Below are 21,091 nucleotides of genomic sequence, written 5' to 3'. Positions count from 1 at the left end.
GTAATTTTTTTATTTGAGTTAATTGCCTAATTTTCTCCCATTAGTGATCTCCTTCCTATTATTATTACTTTTTCTGTATTCCTCTTCCAATCTTACATCAATTTCTTTTTACTATTTGATGATCTCTAAAATTTATTTAGGCCCCGTTTGGGATTGTTGTGGAGGACCCAAAAGCTGCTGTGGATGACAATTCTCAATCACTCACAGCAGTTTCGGTGTTTGGTAAAAAAATGAAAAAATGCTTTGTTCCACAATTCTCAACTCTCCACAGCAAAAATAGAAAGCAAGTTTGTAGGTGCTTTTGAAAGCTGCAGTGAATCATAACAACAATGAAAATTTTATTTTACCCATAATATCCTAAATTTAGTAATTATAAATAGTCACAGCAGTTTTACATTACAATTTACCAAATACCTTCATACTGTTTTTTGTACTCACAACACTTTTGAAAATATAATTTACCAAACACTCAACTGTTTTACTTCACAACTGACTTTACTTCGCAGCTGCTTTACTTCACAGCTGCTTTACTTCACAGCTGCTTTACTTCACAACCGTTTTTTCTCACAACAATCCCAAACTAAGCCTTAGCCATATTGAAAATGATCTCTATAATTTTCCCCTTCTCTATACTATTTTACTTTTGACTGTGTAATATCTATGGCCTCCGGCCATCAGCCATGGTTTGCGTGCCAGGTTCATGTATGAGAATGGAAGATAAAGGAAAGATTGAGGCTATGCAGACCACTTTTAACTGCCGAGTTGACCACCCTAACATAATTTTTTCAACTTTTTTTCTATTTTACCCTTTATTGCAAAAACATGATAAAATCACACAGATCCATTCGATGGTCATCTACCGAAACATCCACCAATGTTCGGTAGATAAGTGTCGAATAAATACAAATATTTCGACAGATAACTGTCGAATGCCTTTTTCATTTCCATTCGGTAGTTATCCACCGAATAATCCACCAATATTCAGCAGATAACTGTCGAATAACCATAAATATTTCGGTAGATAACTGTCGAATGACCCGACGAATAAAATTAAAATTTTTTGTTTTAAGGGTAAAGTTGAAATTTTGAAATAGGATGGTCAACTCAGCAATTTAGGTGGTCGGAAGAGCACTGACCTAAAGGAAATGATGAGTTGAAGAGAAAAAAAAAAAAACAAAAATATATAGGTATTACCACATGGTGGAAGGCTGCATGGGAAGGTGGGCTATATTGACATTTGACAAGTGGTGTCTCCTGCAGACAATCACACATCAAGGGTCAAGCGCTTCCCATGCAGCCTTCCACCACGTGTCAATAGCCCATCTGCCTTTGCTACACTTTTAGACAACAAAACCAAAATCCACTCCCCTCCCCTTCAGTAAACACCTTCACACCGCCCAAGAGAGAAAAAAACAGAAGAAACGAAAATGCATTCACAGTTGGAGAGGAAGGTTGAGAAACCTAAAGGCCAAGAAAAGAAGTTGAAGAACAAAGAGGAAGATGAACCCAGGGAGAAAGATGATGAAGGAAAAGAACAAAAGGATGAAGAACACCCAATTCCTCTAATGGCCTTGAATCATGTGTTGAGGCTGTGTAGAAATGTGGAGTCGTCAGTGGATTTCTACACCAAAGTTTTAAGGTTTGTTTTGATTGAGAGGCCACATGCTTTTGATTTTGATGGGGCTTGGTTGTTAAATTATGGAGTATGTTGGGATTCACTTGGTGCAGTCCAAGGATGAGGAGAGGCTCCCAAATACAGATCACTTGGATCCCATGGACAACCACATCTCATTCCAGGTTTGATTAATTCTAAGTTCAGTTCTTTCATTGAAACAATTTATACTTATATATAGAGCACAAATGCGATTCCACTTGGCCGATCGAACTACCCTTTAAAACGTGCCAAAACAATTTTTGCATTTGTTTAGGTCTTAAAATTTAGCCTTTTGACTTTCGAATTTTAAGTTACACACAAAACTCAAAATTTGAGAATTAAATTTAAAACTTTCTAAGATTAATTAGAACTTATCTTTTGAGTCTCTGATTTTAAGCTACTCGATAGCTAAACTGTGAATTTTAGACAACTTCACCCTAACGTTAATGTTATCAATGTGAACGGTAAGGGAAAGGCCTGTCATTGTAGGGTTATTGAGCTTTAATTCAAACGTATTAAATTAAGATGAATTTGGTTATTTGGTATTACCAATTGAAAGAATGGAATTGTTTGTAGTTGGGATTAAAACTTAGTTTTTAAACTCTTGGATTTTGAACTACTTCATATATAGCTAAACTCCGAATTTTAAACGATTATTACACCCTAAAGTTATCGACACGAAAGGAATTAATGGGAAAGGGGTATTATTTTGGATTTATTGACCTTTAATTTCGATAAAAACAAACTAAGATAAATTTGGTTATTTATGTTGTGTAATTTTAGTTTCTGTCTATATGAGTTGATGATATGGATTAGATATTGATCGATGAACTATTGGTTGCAGTGTGAAGACATGGAAGCACTGGAGAGGAAATTGAAGGACCAGCTCTTGTTCAATGACCCAGACGGATTCATGATTGAGATATGCACACTGTGAGAATCTCAATTATTTTCAAGCTTGTTCCTTTGGCATTGGTGATGGAGGCGGCGGCGGCGGTGTCAGTGTCGATGATGGCGGTGTCAGTGGTGGTGACGGTGGCGGCGATGGTAGTGGTAATAGTGGCGGCTATGGCGTTGGTGGAAGTGGCGTTGGTGGTGGTGGCAGCGGGTAGTGGTAGTGTCGGTGGTGGTGGTGGTAACGGTGGCGGCGGTGGTGGTCGTAGTGGTGGTGGCAAAGGTGGCGGCGGTGGTGGTCGTAGTGGTGGCAAAGGTGGTGGTGGCGGCGGAGGTGGTGTCGGTGGTTGCGGTGGTGATGGTGGCGGCAGAGGTGGCGGTGGCAGTGGTGGTAGCGGCGACATGGTGGTAGTGGTGGTGGTATTGTAATTAATTGGCAAGGTGATGGGTGGACACGACTTTTTTTTTATTTTATAAAAATTAAAATTTTGAAAATGACACCAATTTAGGTGAAATTTACAGCCTTCAAATCTCAAGTTTTTTTTTTCCATATAGAATTTACGAAATTCTATATTTATGGACAAAAACAAAGAAATTAGAGCATGTAATTTTTTAAGTACTGAGTTTTGTTTAAATTTCAAGTTTTTTTTTCTCCATCCAAATACACCATTAGTCTAGTGCATGAAAAATGGCCCAAAACACACTTAATTACCAAAAAAAAATTAAAATAAAATAAATTAGAGTGGCCAAATGTATTTTAGGAACCATCTAAAGGCTAAAGGCTAAAGCAATAACCAATAATACAATAAATTTGATGTTGGGCCAAAAACTTACGCCCACTTGCTCACAGGCCTTCCTTTTACCTTGGCCCATGCTGAAAAATGCTAAGAATACCAGGAGAAAAAAAAACAAAGAAATAGTAGAAAGTCAGTGCGAACACGTGTTATGTTCTAAATGGAAGTGCCAACTAAACACACAGTGGTTTGATTCAAATTAAGTAAATTACAACTTAAACCTATGAGACGTTTAGAGGGTTTTACAATTTACACTTTATTATTTTAATTTTTTTAAATTTAATACTTAATATTTTATTTTATTTATAATTGACTATTGTTGTCTATTTTACCGTTTAATAAAATGATAAATGATGATGTGCAATTGATTATTATTGTTTGTTTAACTGTCTAATTAATCGTTAATTTATAATGTGTCAGTTATAATTCTCACATTTTTGCTGACTTGTAAAGTCGAATAGCTTTTCAGAATCTTACATACGAACTAAAATGTGTTTCAACTTTTTGATATAAATTTTGAATGACTTCCAAAACCTTGTATCAAACTTTTTTTGGCCAAGAACTCTGTATCAAACTTGATTTATAATGAAGAAAGATTATTTGGTCTTACAAGTTAATAAACATTATGAAATATAAATAATAGTAGTTAATTATAAATAAATTAAAATATTTGGTATTAAATTGAAAAAAAATGAAACAATATTGTGCAAGTTGTAAAACACCTAAAAAAACCTAAAAACCTATGTAAGTTGAAATTGGCTCTCTAAATTATCCTGTAGAGCCTCACTCACCTTCACCCCTAAACCACGCTCTTTCCAATCGTACCCAAAGCACTCTTCGCTTCTACGGTTCTACCGAACACCAGCCAACCACAACGTACAACCATAAACAGCACAAACACTGAAAGAGAGCCAGTGCACCCGACCGCACAGGATGAAGAACTAAGAAAACCAATAAACCATCCCATAACGCCAACGATTGTCACACGCACGCACTCTCCCTCGAGCGAGAGAGAGAGAAGCCAGAAGCCCAGTGTTGTTATCTTTCACTTTCTCATTTTTACACACAAAAAACCACAGATCACATTCAAAACCAAACCCTAAAAACCGAAACAAGAATTCAAAAAACCCCCAATTCTCTCAGATCCATTGCCCTAATTCCATCTTTTTCTATATATCTATAGGCGTTTGTATATAGATTGAGTGGTGGGGGTGTTGATTTTTGATTTAATCGAATTTTTGGAGTCATGGCGTGTATAAAGGGGGTGAACAGATCGGCGTCGGTGGCGCTTGCGCCGGACGCGCCGTACATGGCGGCGGGGACGATGGCGGGAGCGGTGGATCTGTCGTTCAGCTCCTCCGCGAACATCGAGATCTTCAAGCTCGATTTCCAGTCCGACGATCGTGATCTTCCTGTAGTGGGCGAGTCGACGAGCTCCGAGAGATTCAACAGGTTGTCGTGGGCCAGGCCCACTGGATCGGGATCTCAGCAGTTTGGGCTTGGCCTCATCGCCGGTGGACTCGTCGATGGGACAATTGATATCTGGAACCCACTCACTCTGATCTGGTAATTGGATTTCGATTATTGCGATTGGGATTGAATTGAATTGTGTTTGTGGGAGTTGGGATTTTCTATGGATTGGGAATGTGGGTTTTATTTGGATGTTGGGGAAATGTGTGGAAGTGGAGAATTTGCAAATTCTGTAGTTTCTGAGGTGTTTGACTCTGATCTGAGCGAATGCTCTTTTGGGGGGTAACGGGAAATTGGGTTTAAAGAGAGCATTGCGATTTACTGTCTTAGTATGAGTAGATCTTATTTTGATTCCGGTTCTTAGTTTTAACCCCAATTTTTTTTTTCTTCTATTTTTTGATTGAAACGATGGTTTGAATTGTTTTGGTTGTTGCCAAATTAAATGTGGATAAAATTGATTGGGATTTTCATGATTTCTATGAAGAGTAACTTATAGAGAGTTGATTTTTATAAATAGGAAGGTGGAAGAGAATAAAAGAAAATATGTGAGTCATGGTTTCTGGCTTCTGAGTAAGCAAATGGATGACAGAAATTGTATGTTAATCATTTAGGTCAAATGTCGGTACCCTGTGTATTGTGAACAGTATGTTTGGCTGCAAGGGAGGTGTCTGTATAAAAGTGAGGACTACTGGGTTTAATACACTTGGAGTAACTAAGTATAGTGTGATTAATTTCTAGGAATTTCTTTTACTATGATTTGAATTAGAGGTTTTGATTAGATACATTGATTTGATTGTTTTATCGATAGGAATTGTGGTCTAATCAAGTTGATTTAATTTAAAAGTAATGTCCAGTTTTGTTATTAAGCGAACTAATGCAAATGCTGAGGCGTTCTGGGAATGACAAACAAGTGAATCTTTTAAGGTCTTGGCAGCAAATTGGTTGCCATTGAGATAGGTCTGGAACGCGGTCTTGTGTCTACTTCACTGTTGGTGATGTTGATCATTTCTTTTAACTCTGGTTGTTTCATAATTATATGATCATAATTGGATTGAGTCTTCCTAACCAAAGCTTCCCATTTGACCTTTATGTGTGTGGTGAAGTTTGGCTCTCAACAAAACTTTTTTTTTAGCTCTTTGCTGATGATTTCTCTTATTTCTCCCCTTTGATCTTTTTTGACTGGAAATATAGTGGAAAATTTGTTTTTCTTTCTGGGAGAAATTTTTTTGTACTATCTATAAAAAATGTTGTTTTTATGTAGAGATACATGGAAATGGCATGCTAGATTGAATTTTGGATACATTTTCTTGCATGTATGAAGGGTAAAGTGTGTGTGTCAGCTGACCATCCTGAAATGATTTCATTAAAACTTATGAAGTGTGGAAAAAAAACCAAATATTTGATTTCCAAATGCTTAGAAGGAAAGAGTTTTTACCATAATAACGGTGAAACAAAAAGAGCCATACTGAATAAAGATAAGAACCAAAATCCAAATTCTCGTCTATAAATTTCTTTTATTCGTTACTGTAAATTATTGTAGAACAGCTTTTAAACTTTAATATAGCTTTTGTGCTCGTACTTGCCATTTTTTATAGGGAATAGGAAGTTGATGGAAGTGACTTACAGGGGGTATCGATAAGATTATTGACTGGTCCGATAGAAGACCTCATAATTTATACATACCCAGTTTTTATTTTTTTATATACTTGAGTAATTTGTTAGTTGACTTTGGGTATTAGTTAGTGTTGCTAAAATTTTTGCTATAATTGGATCCTCCTGTTCATTTTAGTTGTTTTTTGAATCTCTTCCTTAAGTAAACGTATTTCTGCCACCTGGTTTTGTTGAAACATTTTTGTATATTTCAGAAATTAGTTTGGTTTGCTTATTCTTATTATTTCTTATTCTTAGTCCCGAGGCAGGTGAAAGTGCTTCGGTTGGGCATCTCACAAGACATAAAGGGCCTGTAAGTTGTTTTTTTTTTTCTCAGTATGCATGTCTGCGTTCTTTGTCGGTGGTTCTTTCAATGCTTGGACATCTGATGATTACATAGAATGTTTTCTCAAACTCTATAACCTTAGTCTTGTTATTTCTATTGCAGGTTCGTGGTCTTGAATTTAATACAATTGCCCCAAATTTACTTGCATCTGGGGCTGATGATGGTGAAATTTGCATCTGGGACTTGGCCAATCCTGCAGAGCCATCTCATTTTCCACCTCTCAAGGTTTGTGTTGATTAGTTGTTGTTAGTTCACCTGAAGTCTTATTCTACTTCTCTGCGTGCATACTATTGCATACTTTTTTTCTTCCTCTAGTCTGTGACTCTGTGCTGTATTCTTAATCCTCAGTTTTCGGTGTAGTATTTTTGGTTCATTCTGGTTTTAGAACCTTCTATTCAGTTATCAGACTTCACTTTAAAATCTACCATGAACTGCGTAGAGCAAGATGGTTACATATTCTTAAAGATAGTTTCTTACTTTTGGCTTATATATACACTTACACATGTATGTACATGCCATATAACTCTGTTCTGGTAGCAAAAGTAATAACAATACTAGTTTTTACAACATGCATCACAAAGCATGAGAAACAAGTTGGATGTACAAAGCAATTGACATTCATAATAAGAAGAGAAATGGACAACTGGAAAGGATGCGAGTCCTTTTTCTTCAAACTATTTGCATAACTTCAGGAGGCATATATTATTGTGACCGTATTCCTCAGGTTAAAAAAATAAAGTCTATAATTAGATCTCTTTTTCTATCTCCAATTTTTTTTTTTTTTGCAATGACTTTCTGTCTGTTCTAGTCATGCATATATTAAATCTATCTGGACATCATCTGATCCAAAGTGTGAGATCTTTATGCAGGGTAGTGGTTCTGCATCCCAGGGTGAGGTTTCATTTTTATCTTGGAATAGCAAGGTTCAACATATATTAGCATCCTCTTCATATAACGGGACAACTGGTGAGGAAAATTCTGTACTCTTTAAGTAATTGTTGTCTGGTAATTTTATTTGGCTTGAGAATTTAATATGCTCTATTTTTCCAGTGATTTGGGACCTAAAAAAGCAAAAACCAGTGATAAGGTAATTTGCCTGTTGTCTGCTGTGAACTAATATGGGCATCCTTTTGTGTTAAAATCTGATTTTATTGATGATATGGAATGGTCACTTTGATCAATTACCTGACTTGACATTCGTTGACTGACAGTTTTACGGATTCAGTTAGAAGACGATGCTCTGTTTTACAGTGGAATCCTGATATTGCCACTCAGCTTGTTGTCGCATCAGACGAAGATGGCTCACCTTCTCTCAGGGTAACAACTTTGCAGCTACTATTTTATTTGCTTATGGGTCAAATGTGTTTAACTTTTTGGTTCATGCAGCTCTGGGATATGCGTAATGTATTGTCACCAGTTAAAGAGTTTGTTGGGCACACTAAAGGTAACAACAGAGGCAAAATGATTTATCAATTTATGTACTTTTTGTTATGTTTTATTGCTTTTTGTGTGGGAACAATCTATGTTCTAAGAATGCTATAACTTTCTTACAGTATAGATGTCATATAATTTGGAATTCTGTCTTACTTTGAGGGCTTAAACCTTTTTTTTCCCTCTTGTATTAATTTTCTGTTGGAAGTTTGAATTATTGGACATAGGAACATATATCAGAAGGTGTGAGCTTTTAAAAATCTTTCTACACAACTTGATAAGCTATGAGAAAGCTATTCAAGTATGGAAAGAAAAATGAGTCTATTATGATCTTGGAAGGATTTATGAATCTTCAGCACTTTGCAGATTTAATTCATTTATCAACCCTCAATCTGCTAGTCCACTTGAGTTGTCTTTTACCATAGCATACCATTACTCCATTTTGGTTATTATAGGTCACTTATTGTGAGAGTGGGGTGTGAGAAAGCACCAGCACCTTCTGAGAGGCTTTGTTAAATGATACAATTACAAGAATTGTGGGAATTGCCATTTCCTGTATCTATACAATGTTTTCCTTTGCTTGTATTTCTGATTTTGGGAATTTTTGTGTCCAACACATGATGTTTGTAGTTGAACATGAGACTTGGTGCCTGCAGATTTGTAATTATGCATTGATGTCGATGCAATCATTTTTCAGAGATTATTTTTGTTGGAACTATCCATTTTGCTGACATTATTATGATTGGAAGTTAATTGGATTTGCTTGTGATTATTTTACCTGCACATCTTACTGCAGGTGTAATTGCAATGTCATGGTGTCCCAATGACAGTTCTTATCTGCTTACATGTGCCAAGGATAATCGAACTATTTGCTGGGACACGGTTTCTGCAGAGGTATGGCCTTTAGCTGTCCTTCAAGGAGGCCAATAGTTTTTGTACTGCACCCTGTCTGCACTTTATTTTTTCTCCTCTTTTTTGGTTTTCAGTTGAAGTGCACTATAATTTGATTGACTCTGATGTGTTTTCTTCTATATTGGTCCAGATTGTCTGTGAGTTGCCGGCAGGAACCAACTGGAATTTTGATGTACATTGGTATCCAAAAGTACCTGGAGTGATATCGGCATCTTCGTTTGATGGAAAAATTGGAATTTACAATATTGAGGTATACCTCTTTAGTTCTTATCATATTCCTGATATATTTCACTTCACAAGTACTTCATTGAGTCCTGGAATATAAATCCCCAATGTGTAATATAAAAAATTTAGTCAGGAATCTGACAATGAGATTGATGAGCGGCAAACTGTTTACGTGATGGGTTAAATGGGCAATGGTTGAAATTTCTGCACCAAGGACACTTTTGGTGGTGAATGCTTATGCTAAGATTGATAATTGACGGTTATTGTATATCAACGACAAAAAATTATGATTAACCACCATTACTGCATTACCAAGCTGGAAATAACAATTTGCACGGGACATTAGCTGCATTTACTCCTGTAATTTTATAATTTGAAAGGCCTTACAGCTACTTGACCACTGTAATGAAAGATTCTCTCTCTGTCTCACTTATTAAATGGAAATATAATCTGCATATGTGCTTGTGTCCATCTTATGTCATGGATTTATCATGCTATAATTCCTTCTTTTCTTTTTCACAGGGTTGCAGCAGATATGGTGTTGGGGAGAATGATTTTGGTGCAGGTAATGCACAAGTAGTAATCATTGCATTGACAAAAGTACTTTTTTTTTTGTTGGCTGAACCATTAACAACAGTACTTGATTAGCCGTTTTCTTTTTTACTTTGTTTTCCTACATCCACTACTTTCTACAGCAGGCAATAAATTTTCGGCTATATCGATTCCTTGATAAGTGAAATTTGGGGTAGAAAACATTAGTTTTTTTTTTTTTTTTTTAATGGTAGAATTCAATGGTTTGAAGTAGTTAAGATTAGAATTGTTGTATTAGGGTTATAGCTTCTCTCCCTCCTTTCTTGGATTTCTTTTGGTTGTGCTGTCAGCTATTGTTTTGTTTTTATATGGTAGGTTAAGTTAAATAAATGCAGAAGGGGTGTATTTGATTTGCAAAGTTGCATTATGTAGGACAGGTTTGGAGACCTTCATTCTTATAGATGTTAAGATGGTGAAATAATAGGATTCAGGGTTTGATATTGATATCTGATGCGCAACAATAAGGTAAAAGGAAACCATGGGACGGGTCTCCAATGAACAAGTTGCAGGACTTTTCAGATTAGTAGCTAATTGGGAAGTAGAGGGCTAGTTAGATAAACATTGGATTTAGGTTTAAGGCCTGTGACCCATCCTTAGTAATCATGGACTATGCCAAAATGCCTCCAACCCAATAAACCAAAATATCAAACATAAATTACTAATCGAGTGTTTGGAAACGTGCTTGAAGCTGTGAAGCTCACAACTTGAGCTCTAGTTTTGAAAAAGAATCTTTGTCAAAGCCAAGGGAAGCTGTATCATTGTACCTCATTTCTATTCCTCTTAAACTACTATGGAAACTTACTTTTTGACCAGAAAGCCTCACTTGAAGTTGTGAAGCTTGTAGCTCTTCGCCCGACGTTTCCAAATGGAATATTTGTGTTCAAACCATGGGAAATTGCATCATTGCATGTGTACCTCATACCACGTTATTTATGTCTGTAAGGATTTGAATGGAAATGTTATTTAACATATGAAATTTTAAACTAATTTCAATTGTTGCCGTATTTTCTTTCCAAGGGTCGCGGGGTCTTCCTTGTATTTCTTGTTTTTTTTTTTTTTTGGCTTTTTACTTATATAATTCTAATTGCTAATTTTGGAAAGATATGCGGTCTTGGGAAATTTCACATTTTATCCTTTCTACACAGGACCTCTGAGAGCTCCGAAATGGTATAAACGCCCAGTTGGAGCATCTTTTGGCTTTGGAGGCAAGATTGTGTCCTTTCACCCTAGTTCATCTGTTGCAGGTGCTTCGTCTGGTGTTTCAGAGGTATGCTATATTGGCACGCTGCCTCCGTCTTGTCTTATGATGCATTTTGTAGTTCATTTTCCTCCTCTCTGTCCAGGTTTATGTACACAGCTTGGTTACTGAACAAAGTTTGGTGAATCGCTCATCTGAATTTGAAGCTGCAATACAAAATGGCGAAAGGTCTTTACTTCGGGCGTTATGTGAGAAGAAATCGCTGGAGTCTGAGTATGTCATTTACGATAATAAATGAAAATTTTCATTAGCTTCAAGAAAGTTAACCTCTCTCTCCCTTTAAAATTAATTATCCTGTATCACGGTTAACAGTCGCTTTTGGTTCTGTTTGCATGATTGTTTTGACAGATCCGAGGATGACCAGGAAACATGGGGCTTATTAAGGGTTATGTTTGAAGATGATGGGACTGCAAGGACAAAGCTGATCACACATCTTGGTTTCAGTATACCTGAGGAAACAAAAGAGAGTGTTCAAGATGATCTTTCACAGGAAGTCAATGCACTTGGGCTTGAGGATTCGATAACAGATAAAGTGGGTTTGGGGGGTGATAAGGAAGCCACCATCTTTCCTTCTGATAATGGGGAGGATTTCTTTAACAATCTTCCTAGTCCTAAAGCTGATACCCCTGTGTCAACCTCTGGTGACAAATTTGCTGTGGGGGATACAGCTCCTGTTACTGACCAAATGCAACAAGAGCCTGATAGACTGGAGGAGAATGCTGACCCATCATTTGATGAATCTGTTCAACATGCTTTAGTTGTAGGAGATTATAAGGGGGCTGTTGCAAAATGCATTTCAGCAAATAAAATGGCAGATGCTTTAGTTATTGCTCATGCAGGTGGTGCTTTGTTGTGGGAGAGCACACGGGATCAGTACCTTAAGATGAGCCATTCACCTTACCTTAAGGTATGCAACATCCCATCTTGTTTTCTTAAAGGAATTGAAGCACCTCTTGTTTCACATTTAATGATATATGAATCTACTTAAGAAGATGTTAAAGAATTATTCTACTATATCTTATGATTATGCCATATTTACATTGAAATTGAAGTTTTGTTGCCCTACTTATTTCTATTTTCAGATTGTTTCTGCAATGGTGAGCAATGATCTCTTGAGTCTTGTTAACACCAGACCCCTGAAATTCTGGAAAGAAACACTTGCTCTTCTTTGTAGTGTAAGTTCGTAACTCCTGAGATTTAAATATTTATGCCATGAATCTGTGTCATTGATTACATTTTGGGTTAAAGGAGATTTTGATAAATTGTGCATTACAAATGCAAGAATAGAAGTCCATCTTTCTTATGTTTCCTATTATTTTCTTCTAATAAAATTGTGTTTTTTAATACAAAAAAATGTAAGCATAGAAGTTGCAGAAAATTTACTTCGTTTGTATCCTAGTACCAAGTTTGGTTATCTTTACTTATTACTGTTGCTGAATCATCCTAAACTGCACTCTTAATAGCTCTATGACGAAGAAATATCATGAGAAAGTAAGTTTAACTTTGAAATTTCTGAATCTTCTAATTGATTTATGTTAATTCTCTTTTTCTTGAATTAACAGTTTGCATCAAGGGAGGAGTGGACTGTGCTTTGTGACACACTTGCTTCCAAACTCACAGCTGCTGGTAATACACTGGCAGCAACTATTTGTTATATATGTGCTGGAAATATTGATAAAACCGTAGAAATTTGGTCAAGAAGTCTGACAACCGAGCATGAGGGGAGATCCTATGTTGACCTTCTTCAGGTATATTTTCTTTTGGGTGCATCCAAGCATGTTTCTACTTGGCCAGGAAGCTCACAAAACTTTTGTGTTTGGTTTAGGAATTAATGGAGAAGACAATTGTTCTTGCCATGGCATCTGGGCAGAAGCGATTTAGTGCATCATTGTGCAAGCTTGTTGAGATATACGTTGAAATTTTAACTAATCAAGGTCTTTTAACAACAGCAAATGAGTACCTAAAACTCTTTGGTTCTGATGAATTGTCACCTGAACTTGTGATCTTAAGGGATCGCATTGCTCGTTCTACAGAACCTGGTATGTGCTTTTGGAAATTTTACTGATGTGGTGTATTAATCTATGTATTATTTGTATGCTGGAGATTGTGATATTTCCTCAAATTTTCATTATATGATCAACAGCCATCCCTTTGACTGATTATAATGGCAATTAATCTTATCAGAGTTATTGACTTGTGGAAGATTTTTTAGTTTAATATGCATAAAATTTGATGGTTAAATCTCTTAAAATGTGAAAGCCTATATTTGTGTTGCCTGTATTATTTATTGCAACTTCATGTTATCTGTTGCATTATTTCAGTAGACAAAGTTTCCAAGACTGCAGCATATGGAAATCCTCCTGCCACAAGTGGGCCTGTATATGGCTCTGATCAATCTAATTTTGGTGTTGTTGGGGCCTCTCCTCCATATTATCAGGTGTTCATAAAGATATTTTCATTGTGATTTTATTTTTCTTTGCCAAATCTGTTTCCTCGATATGAAGTGTTTTTTTTTTGTTAAACTTTAAAACGGTTAGGAACCAGTGCCATCACAGTTGCAACCAGGTGTTCCTGGCAGTCCTTATGGAGAAAGCTATCAAGAATATGGTGCTCCTGCTCCGTATCAGTCTGCATCACAGCCCCAGATGTTTGTTCCTTCCCCGGCACCTCAGGTTCCACAGGTACTTTTTGTGTTATTAGTTTTTCTTTTTTATTTTCTATAATGAGTTACTAATTGGGTTGTAAAACGATGACATTTAGTTCATTTCTGGGTTATTGGACTTTCCCATTTATCAACTTTGTGTGGATCCTAAAATGTTCTTTGACTACGGAAAATATATTCTTGGAATTAATGAACCAAAGAAAGCTTCATTCTTAGAGGTAGAGCTAATGTGATTACTTTTTGGTTAATGGTTATCAGGCTTTTTCTGTTCGGTACCAAATGACACTTTTGGTCCCTGTACTTTCACAAAATTTCCACTTTGGTCATGTTCTTTTAATTTTGGTTATTTAAGTCCTGTACTTCCAATATGATAGCAATTGGGTCCAAATCGTCAACCCCATTTAATTTCTTAACAGAAAATCTGACATGGCATGGCCTTTTTGGACATTTCAAAATCACACGCGTCACCATATTAGCACTTTTGGGCTATTTGAAATGTCTAAAATGCCTATGCCACATTGGATTTCCATCAACAATGTAAACAAAGTTTACGATTTCGACTTAATTGCTATCATATTGGAAGTACATAACCAAAATTGTCCAAATTGAAAGAACATGAGCAAAGTGGAAATTTTGTGAAAGTACAGGGACCAAAAGTATCTTTGGCCTTCCTGGATGATACAAAATTCTAAACCTGTTTGTTATATGATGGATACCTGCCTACCTGGAAGCTGTTAATGATATTTAATCACGAAATCCTTGCTGAAATTAACTTTTTGCTTCACAAATTTAATTATTTGACTTTTGCATGGTTTGCTTGTAGGAGAGATCTTCTGCACCTCCTGTTTCCTCTCAGCCTGCTGTGAGGGCCTTCAATCCTTCAACTCCTCCTGCACTGAGAAATGTGGAGCAGTATCAGCAGCCAACAACATTGGGTTCTCAGTTGTATCCTGTTCGTAGATCTGCTTTTGATGTCAAATTAAAAATCAGAAGCCACTTCCATGACTGAGATTCTAATTTCTTGTTGGTTTCAGGGAACCACAAACCCTGCCTTTCAACCTATGCAACCAGGGGCTGGTCCAGTTGCTCCTCTCCCATCACAAGTCCCTCCAATTCCTGGAAATAGGATGCCACATGTTGTAGCTCCCTCCCCTCCACCGAGGGGCTTTATGCCAGTTACTAATTCAGGAGTTGTCCAGGGGCCTCAGTCGGGTTCACTGCAGCCACCTAGTCCTACTCACCAAGCCCCAGCTCGAGCTCCTGTGGTTGCTGCAGCTCCACCACCTACCATACAGACTGTTGATACTTCCAATGTTCCTGGTAATTACATTTTCCTTTTATCTGGTGAAGTTATTCTGCATTCCCTTGCTCCTTTCCTCTGTTTAATTTATGCTGTTGTCTTATAATACGAAGTGAACTTCAAGTCACTTTCTTATGGCACTAGTTACTTTAAATTTTCCAACTGAAAAACAGAACAATTTTGACCACAATTAAAGTGTACAAAGATGTGCATATTGCTACATGTATCGAGCGCGTGGCATTAATGTTACACATTGATCAGGTTGGCAATATTTTGACTGGCAGTATTTGTGGAATAATAAGATACAGGTTCACAAGTTATTGAGAGTTCAATGAAATCATTAATTCCTGTGGTTGATAAATTGAAAAACTGATAAAGGACATGAGAATCTTGGATCACTGCAAGCAAGAGCATTTAAATCCGTAAATTGCATAGGTATTTAGTAAGTGGTGGTAATTATAACTTTTAATACTTATGGACTTAGTTGAATTTTTGCAGAGAGGTCTGGTCAAAGTTCATTTGAAAGATGAAACAAAAAGTATTGTGGGTGTAGGTAATTAGGAAATATATGATAGTGTGACTAAATAAAAATATGTCCAAGAGAGGATGGGATGGAGGACTAGGATTCGTGTAGCTAACTCAATGGTCTACAAGAGGTTTTGAAACATCCAGATGTTATGTGGGCATTTAAATAAATGTAACACTAGTCAAACTGTATTGTTATCTTTGTTTGTATGCTCACTAAGGTCTTCTCCTTACCGCATTGAATTTCCAACCTGTGGTTTTGTGGTGATCTTGGCTTATTTGTGGATAATGTGCTACAGCCCACCAAAAACCCATAATCACAACATTAACCAGACTCTTCAGTGAGACATCTGAAGCGTTGGGAGGTTCGCGTGCAAATCCCGGTAAGAAGCGTGAAATAGAAGACAATTCAAGGAAGATAGGCGCATTGTTCGCCAAACTCAACAGCGGGGACATATCTAAAAATGCTGCTGATAAGCTTGTTGAGCTATGCCAGGCATTGGATAATGGTGATTTTGGTTCCGCTCTGCAAATCCAGGTAAAGTAGTATAAACTTAAACTTCTAAATTATTTTGGAATTGGATGAGCTTTAGTAGTGGTTTCTTTTGTTTCTGCCGGGTTTGCAGGTGCTTCTTACCACTAGTGAATGGGATGAGTGCAACTTTTGGCTTGCGACTCTCAAGCGGATGATCAAGACAAGGCAAAATGTGAGATTAGGTTAAGAAATCTGAGATTCCCCAAGTGATGGATTGCTCAGTTCCAGAAATTTTTCATGTGCGGTTATCTGCTTGGCACACTGGATCCCTTGTTTCTTTTTTTGAACGCAAGAAGGGCATCTCTAGATTTCGGCTACTGGATTCTCGTCTTGATACATTGACTAGCTTTCAATTAATACTGCTTTTTCAGGAAAATAGTGGGTTTGAAAGCGGTTAGCGAAGATAGTCTCTGCACATTGATGGACTTTTGTTGACTGTTTTCATTTTATTTTTGTATTACTTAGAAATAGCATTGATTTTTTTTTTTTTTGGGTTTTATAAATTCATAGAATGTTTACTGAGCTGCTTCATGCTTTTACTAGTGATCTGGTATCATTTTGCCATGGCCATGAAATTGTACCACCTTTGTGTTTTCATTATATGAACACAAAATTAGAATGATGACTTCAATTTTGTTGAAAATGATTGGCTTTGTGTATTAGTTTATGCAGTACTGTTTGGCAATTTGAGATTTGTACATCGAGTAGTCATAAATAATAGAGGCTCAGTTCTATAAAGAAAAATTTTGTTGAAAATCATGTGGGCTTGGCCTCCTGTTCATGGCTATCCAAATTTCAAGATATGATATTTTGATTGCTCCCGTTGTTATCGTGTGGTTGCCTGTCTAATAGGTTTGAGAAAGAAAAATGAGGAATCTACATATTTCCAAGTACCATGTCCAATTCTCCATTGCAAATTTAAGATGAAGTTTTAAAAACATCTTTTAAGCAGATCTTCGTTTCCATGAATAATGACTTCATCTTGTTTTTGTCTACGAAAGATATCGAGATCCAGCAAGAAGAAAATATCAATTAAAATAAAAAGTGAAAAAAAAAAAACTATTGTCGCAACTGTTACATGGTTTTTTGTTTCTTGTTTTATTTTTCCTTTTTCCAAACCATTGAGGTTCAATTAAATCAAACATCAAATACGACCCATTTTATTAATTGACATATCTTTATTAATTGACATGATATGTCACATTTGATGCCACATAATGTAGTTTAGCTAATATAGTCAGATAAATGTGTATAAATAGTTTGGAATAAATGTGTACAAATAGTATTATTCCAAACGTTTTACTATAGTCATGCCAGATGTAGGACATTAGTGACATTTTCTTTTGTGTTCCTTGGGTATCAAATTTCATTACAAAATGGTTCCTAGATGTCCATTTTTATATTCTTCTCATAATAGGATCCTCTAATACTGTGTTTATGGCTAAATTGTGACCTATTTTAGGTTTAAAGGTATAGTAAATGATAAAAAAAAAAACTCCTACATCATACTAACAAACTTAAAAAAGTACAAGAGTATTATTAAAATTTTTTCTCAACATTCATAGGGGAGTTTGTCTTTGTGAACCAGGTCTGTTAGATAATATTAAGGAGACCACATTTTGGTACCACATTGTATATCACTTTTCTAATAAAGGGTAACCCACTAGTACAAGTATGTCTCACCTCTATTAGAAATGTGGAACTAAAATACAGTCTCCTATCTCTCTAACACCAAGACAAGGGCTTATGTTTCCCTCACAAAATAGCCTGAAATTAATAGGATATTGAGACTCTGAATAGGCTAGTTGTCCAACTACAAGAAGATCCACCACTGGGTATTGTACTTTTCTTGGTGACTCATTAATTTCATGGAAAACTAAAAAGCAAACAATCGTTGCACGCTCACCGGCAGAAACTGCATACTGGCCATGGCACATGCAATGTGTGAGGCTGTGAGCTTACATCTTTCTTTTTTTTTTTTTTCTGTTATGGTGGGGTTCGAACCCAGGAGGAGGGGTTGGGGCACATTGGCCTTGGCCACCTCCTCTATTAGTTGTTAGTTTTCATTTTGCTTCTTCATGAGTTGGGATGTCAAATCTCTGTGATATGAGGAGATTGCTAGACCAGGAAATCCCTGTAATTAAGGCAGTGGATCTCTTTTTCTCCCAAGTTTATGAATCAATATCAAATTATCAATAGACAATTCAGAATTTTACACAATCCACGGAATTATAAACCCATAGCCACTAGCTTGCCAAGATTTGACTTTTTTTCCCACCTTGGTAGAATAATCCTTGTGCATGATGGCATATTGGCATCCCTTTTCCCTCCAAAAGTGACACTATTTCTCAAAATTTTGTTTTCGAAGAAAATTAAAGAACAAAAATGTAATAATCACTAGGCCCAGGTAATGATTTTGTGAAAATAGAAAATTACTTATTGAACTATTGAATTGTAAAATTTAGAAAGCCAAGTCTTTGAAAATGAATCAAATGATATCATCAAGGCCAAAAGTTCAACGATGCCACACATCAAGCTACAGGATCAAGACTTATCCTATTACAAGGTCAAACATTTGATTTTTTGTCTTATTTATCAACAGGGTTCAAATTTCAGAATTTCAAAAGTGGAGGCCTAGAGGCACATGCAAATATGCAATTGAAAAATAGGTGAGAGCTGTAAAGCCTTAACATATGGAAATGGAATATAGTTGTTTCTGCTTGCTGTTAAAAGCTAAAGACATGGTTTATCTTCTAGCCTTTTTTGAGTGAAAAACCATTTTTTGAGAAGCTTTTCTAGAGTTCTTGAAATGAATCAAATTCAATTTTGTCTGTAATTAACTGTTTGATTCAGTCCAAATGGGAAACCAACAATAGCAAGAAAATAAAAAAGTTGTCGTTATTAAAGGGAATGTTTGGCTGCAGCAATAACTCTAAGTGAGTCCAGTTAACTTGGTGTCTGTGCACTTGTGCAGTCCTTTTCTTGAAGAGCAGAGCACAACTTTTTCCCGGAAAATGCGTGATTGATCAATGTTTACCAAATACCGGCCAAAAAAAAGATCAATGTTTACTTACCACTTTACCAGTCGATTTTTTTTTTTTTTGGTAAAAGTGACGGGCCTAAACAGTTGATTTACTTTATAATAGTAAATTCCTAGAATAAAAGGGTTTGTGAGTCGGTTTGAATAGATCGAGATTGCTTTCGTAAATAACAGCCCAACCGATATAATTATTTGTATCATATTTTTAACATATGTGAATACATTAGCAATGTTAAAGAAACCATATTTTTATATGTATTTGTTAATCATATTGTGTAGTATGCTAATATTATTAAAAAATATATTTTTTTATTAAGAAGGAGAGATATTCAAATTTAGGACCTCTTTCCAGTATTAAGGAGAAAATATCATTAAACCAACATCTAGCTGGTAAAACTATAAACCGTTCAGTCTGTTTGAGAAAAATATCATCTGAGATTTCCCACCTTCTATAAAAGACTTGGACATTGATTCTTGAATACTCTAGTTTGTTGAGGATTATGTGTTATGAGATACGTGTGAATAAAAAGTGGTGAGCGAAATAAAAATTACTGTTACATATGATGAATGACACTAGGGGATGGAGAAGTTAAAAGTAAAAGTTAAAAAAACCTGCAGATTCAAAGATTACAGATGAGATTACCTGACAAGTCTTGGTCCATTTTCATGATGGAAAAACAAAGCAATAGTCTGATACAGTGAGAGAGCAGAACAAGAATTCAAAGTGATTATCCAAAAGAGGGGCATGACTAAGTCGATATTAACAATATATTCCCGGTACAATACAATTCTGCCTTATCGACCTAATGGCAAAGTTGGCAAACCCATCTAGAAGCCACTAATTGACCAATATGAATATAAATAATAATGAAAAGTTCTAGGGTATGTAAATACATTTTTAATCTTCAAATTTTAACGAGTTTACTTTTTTATAATAGAATATAAATATGAGAACTATTAAATAAATTTATATGTTATACAATGTTCATACTGTTAATGAACTCAAATAATATAAAATTCATGATGCTTTCAATTAGTGCTTATTTGAGATCAAGGATTTAGATAAATTGGGAAATTAGTGAAGCTCAAACTACGATGATTATATTTAAATTAATTTTTTTATAGGATTTTATATTTGGATTAATGATGATTGGTGATTGGCAATGAAATAATGACCTAGTTAGTTTGAGAGTGCAATGATACGTGGAACAAATCAAAGAAAATTTTTAAAACTGGAAGATGGTTTGTTGTTAAAGATGAACAAGAGGCCCTGTTGCTGTCATATATGTGGTGACCAACCATGCTAATCTTAATGCCCCTGATGCCATTTGGCTAAATGATGCCACTTGAGACTTTCATGCTACCACATATTTATTAAGAGTTAATTACATTTACACCCCCTGAGGTTTATCGTCTTTTCACATACACCTCCTGGGGTTTCAATAATTACACATACACCCCATGAGGTTTCAAAACTATTTCATATAACCCCCTATAAGAGAAAAAAATAAATAAACAAAAAAGAAAATATTTGTATTGAGGTTGAACCTTACACCTTGAGTAATCTTATTAGGTCATTTTATCCCTTAGTATGCCTTTTTGCATAATTTCTCATCATTTTTTATCTCACTATAGGGGGTTATATGCAACAGTTTTGAAACCTCAGGGGGTGTATGTGTAATTATTGAAACCCCAGGGGGTGTATGTGAAAAGACGATAAACCTCAGGGGGTGTAAGTGTAATTAACTCTATTTATTAAATCTTTCATGGGTCCATTATGGCTTATGTTACAAGAAAATATGTT

General features: G+C 35.9%; 1 protein-coding gene and 1 pseudogene across 2 annotated transcripts; both read left to right on the top strand.

Moving 5' to 3' along the window:
• The first annotated feature begins 1,427 nt into the window (after positions 1 to 1,427).
• Positions 1,428 to 2,766, top strand: LOC147295917 (glyoxylase I 4 pseudogene; annotated as a pseudogene).
• Positions 2,767 to 4,144: 1,378 nt separating this feature from the next.
• On the top strand, positions 4,145 to 16,909 carry LOC147295916 (transducin family protein / WD-40 repeat family protein). Of its 2 annotated transcripts, XM_086231570.1 has the most exons (22): positions 4,150 to 4,908; positions 6,721 to 6,775; positions 6,911 to 7,033; positions 7,678 to 7,774; positions 7,859 to 7,895; positions 8,020 to 8,125; positions 8,195 to 8,252; positions 9,036 to 9,133; positions 9,282 to 9,401; positions 9,899 to 9,941; positions 11,113 to 11,234; positions 11,311 to 11,438; positions 11,574 to 12,132; positions 12,308 to 12,400; positions 12,788 to 12,973; positions 13,051 to 13,264; positions 13,547 to 13,662; positions 13,763 to 13,906; positions 14,711 to 14,839; positions 14,922 to 15,207; positions 16,012 to 16,250; positions 16,339 to 16,909. In XM_086231570.1, exons 1-22 carry the CDS (start codon positions 4,589 to 4,591, stop codon positions 16,432 to 16,434), a joined length of 3,369 nt encoding a protein of 1,122 aa, XP_086087696.1. In that variant the 5' UTR covers positions 4,150 to 4,588; the 3' UTR covers positions 16,435 to 16,909. The 2 variants fall into 2 exon arrangements, with proteins under 2 accessions (XP_086087697.1, XP_086087696.1); XM_086231571.1 differs by lacking the exons at positions 16,012 to 16,250; positions 16,339 to 16,909 and having other exon boundaries at positions 4,145 to 4,908; positions 14,711 to 14,829; positions 14,922 to 15,181.
• Positions 16,910 to 21,091: the final 4,182 nt, after the last annotated feature.

Source organism: Dryas octopetala, chromosome 2 (genome assembly GCF_963921425.1).
Source record: "Dryas octopetala chromosome 2, drDryOcto1.1, whole genome shotgun sequence".
Classification (NCBI taxonomy): Eukaryota; Viridiplantae; Streptophyta; class Magnoliopsida; order Rosales; family Rosaceae; genus Dryas; species Dryas octopetala.
Note: the sequence above shows the minus strand (reverse complement) of the source record. Positions and strands in the feature narration are given on the sequence as shown.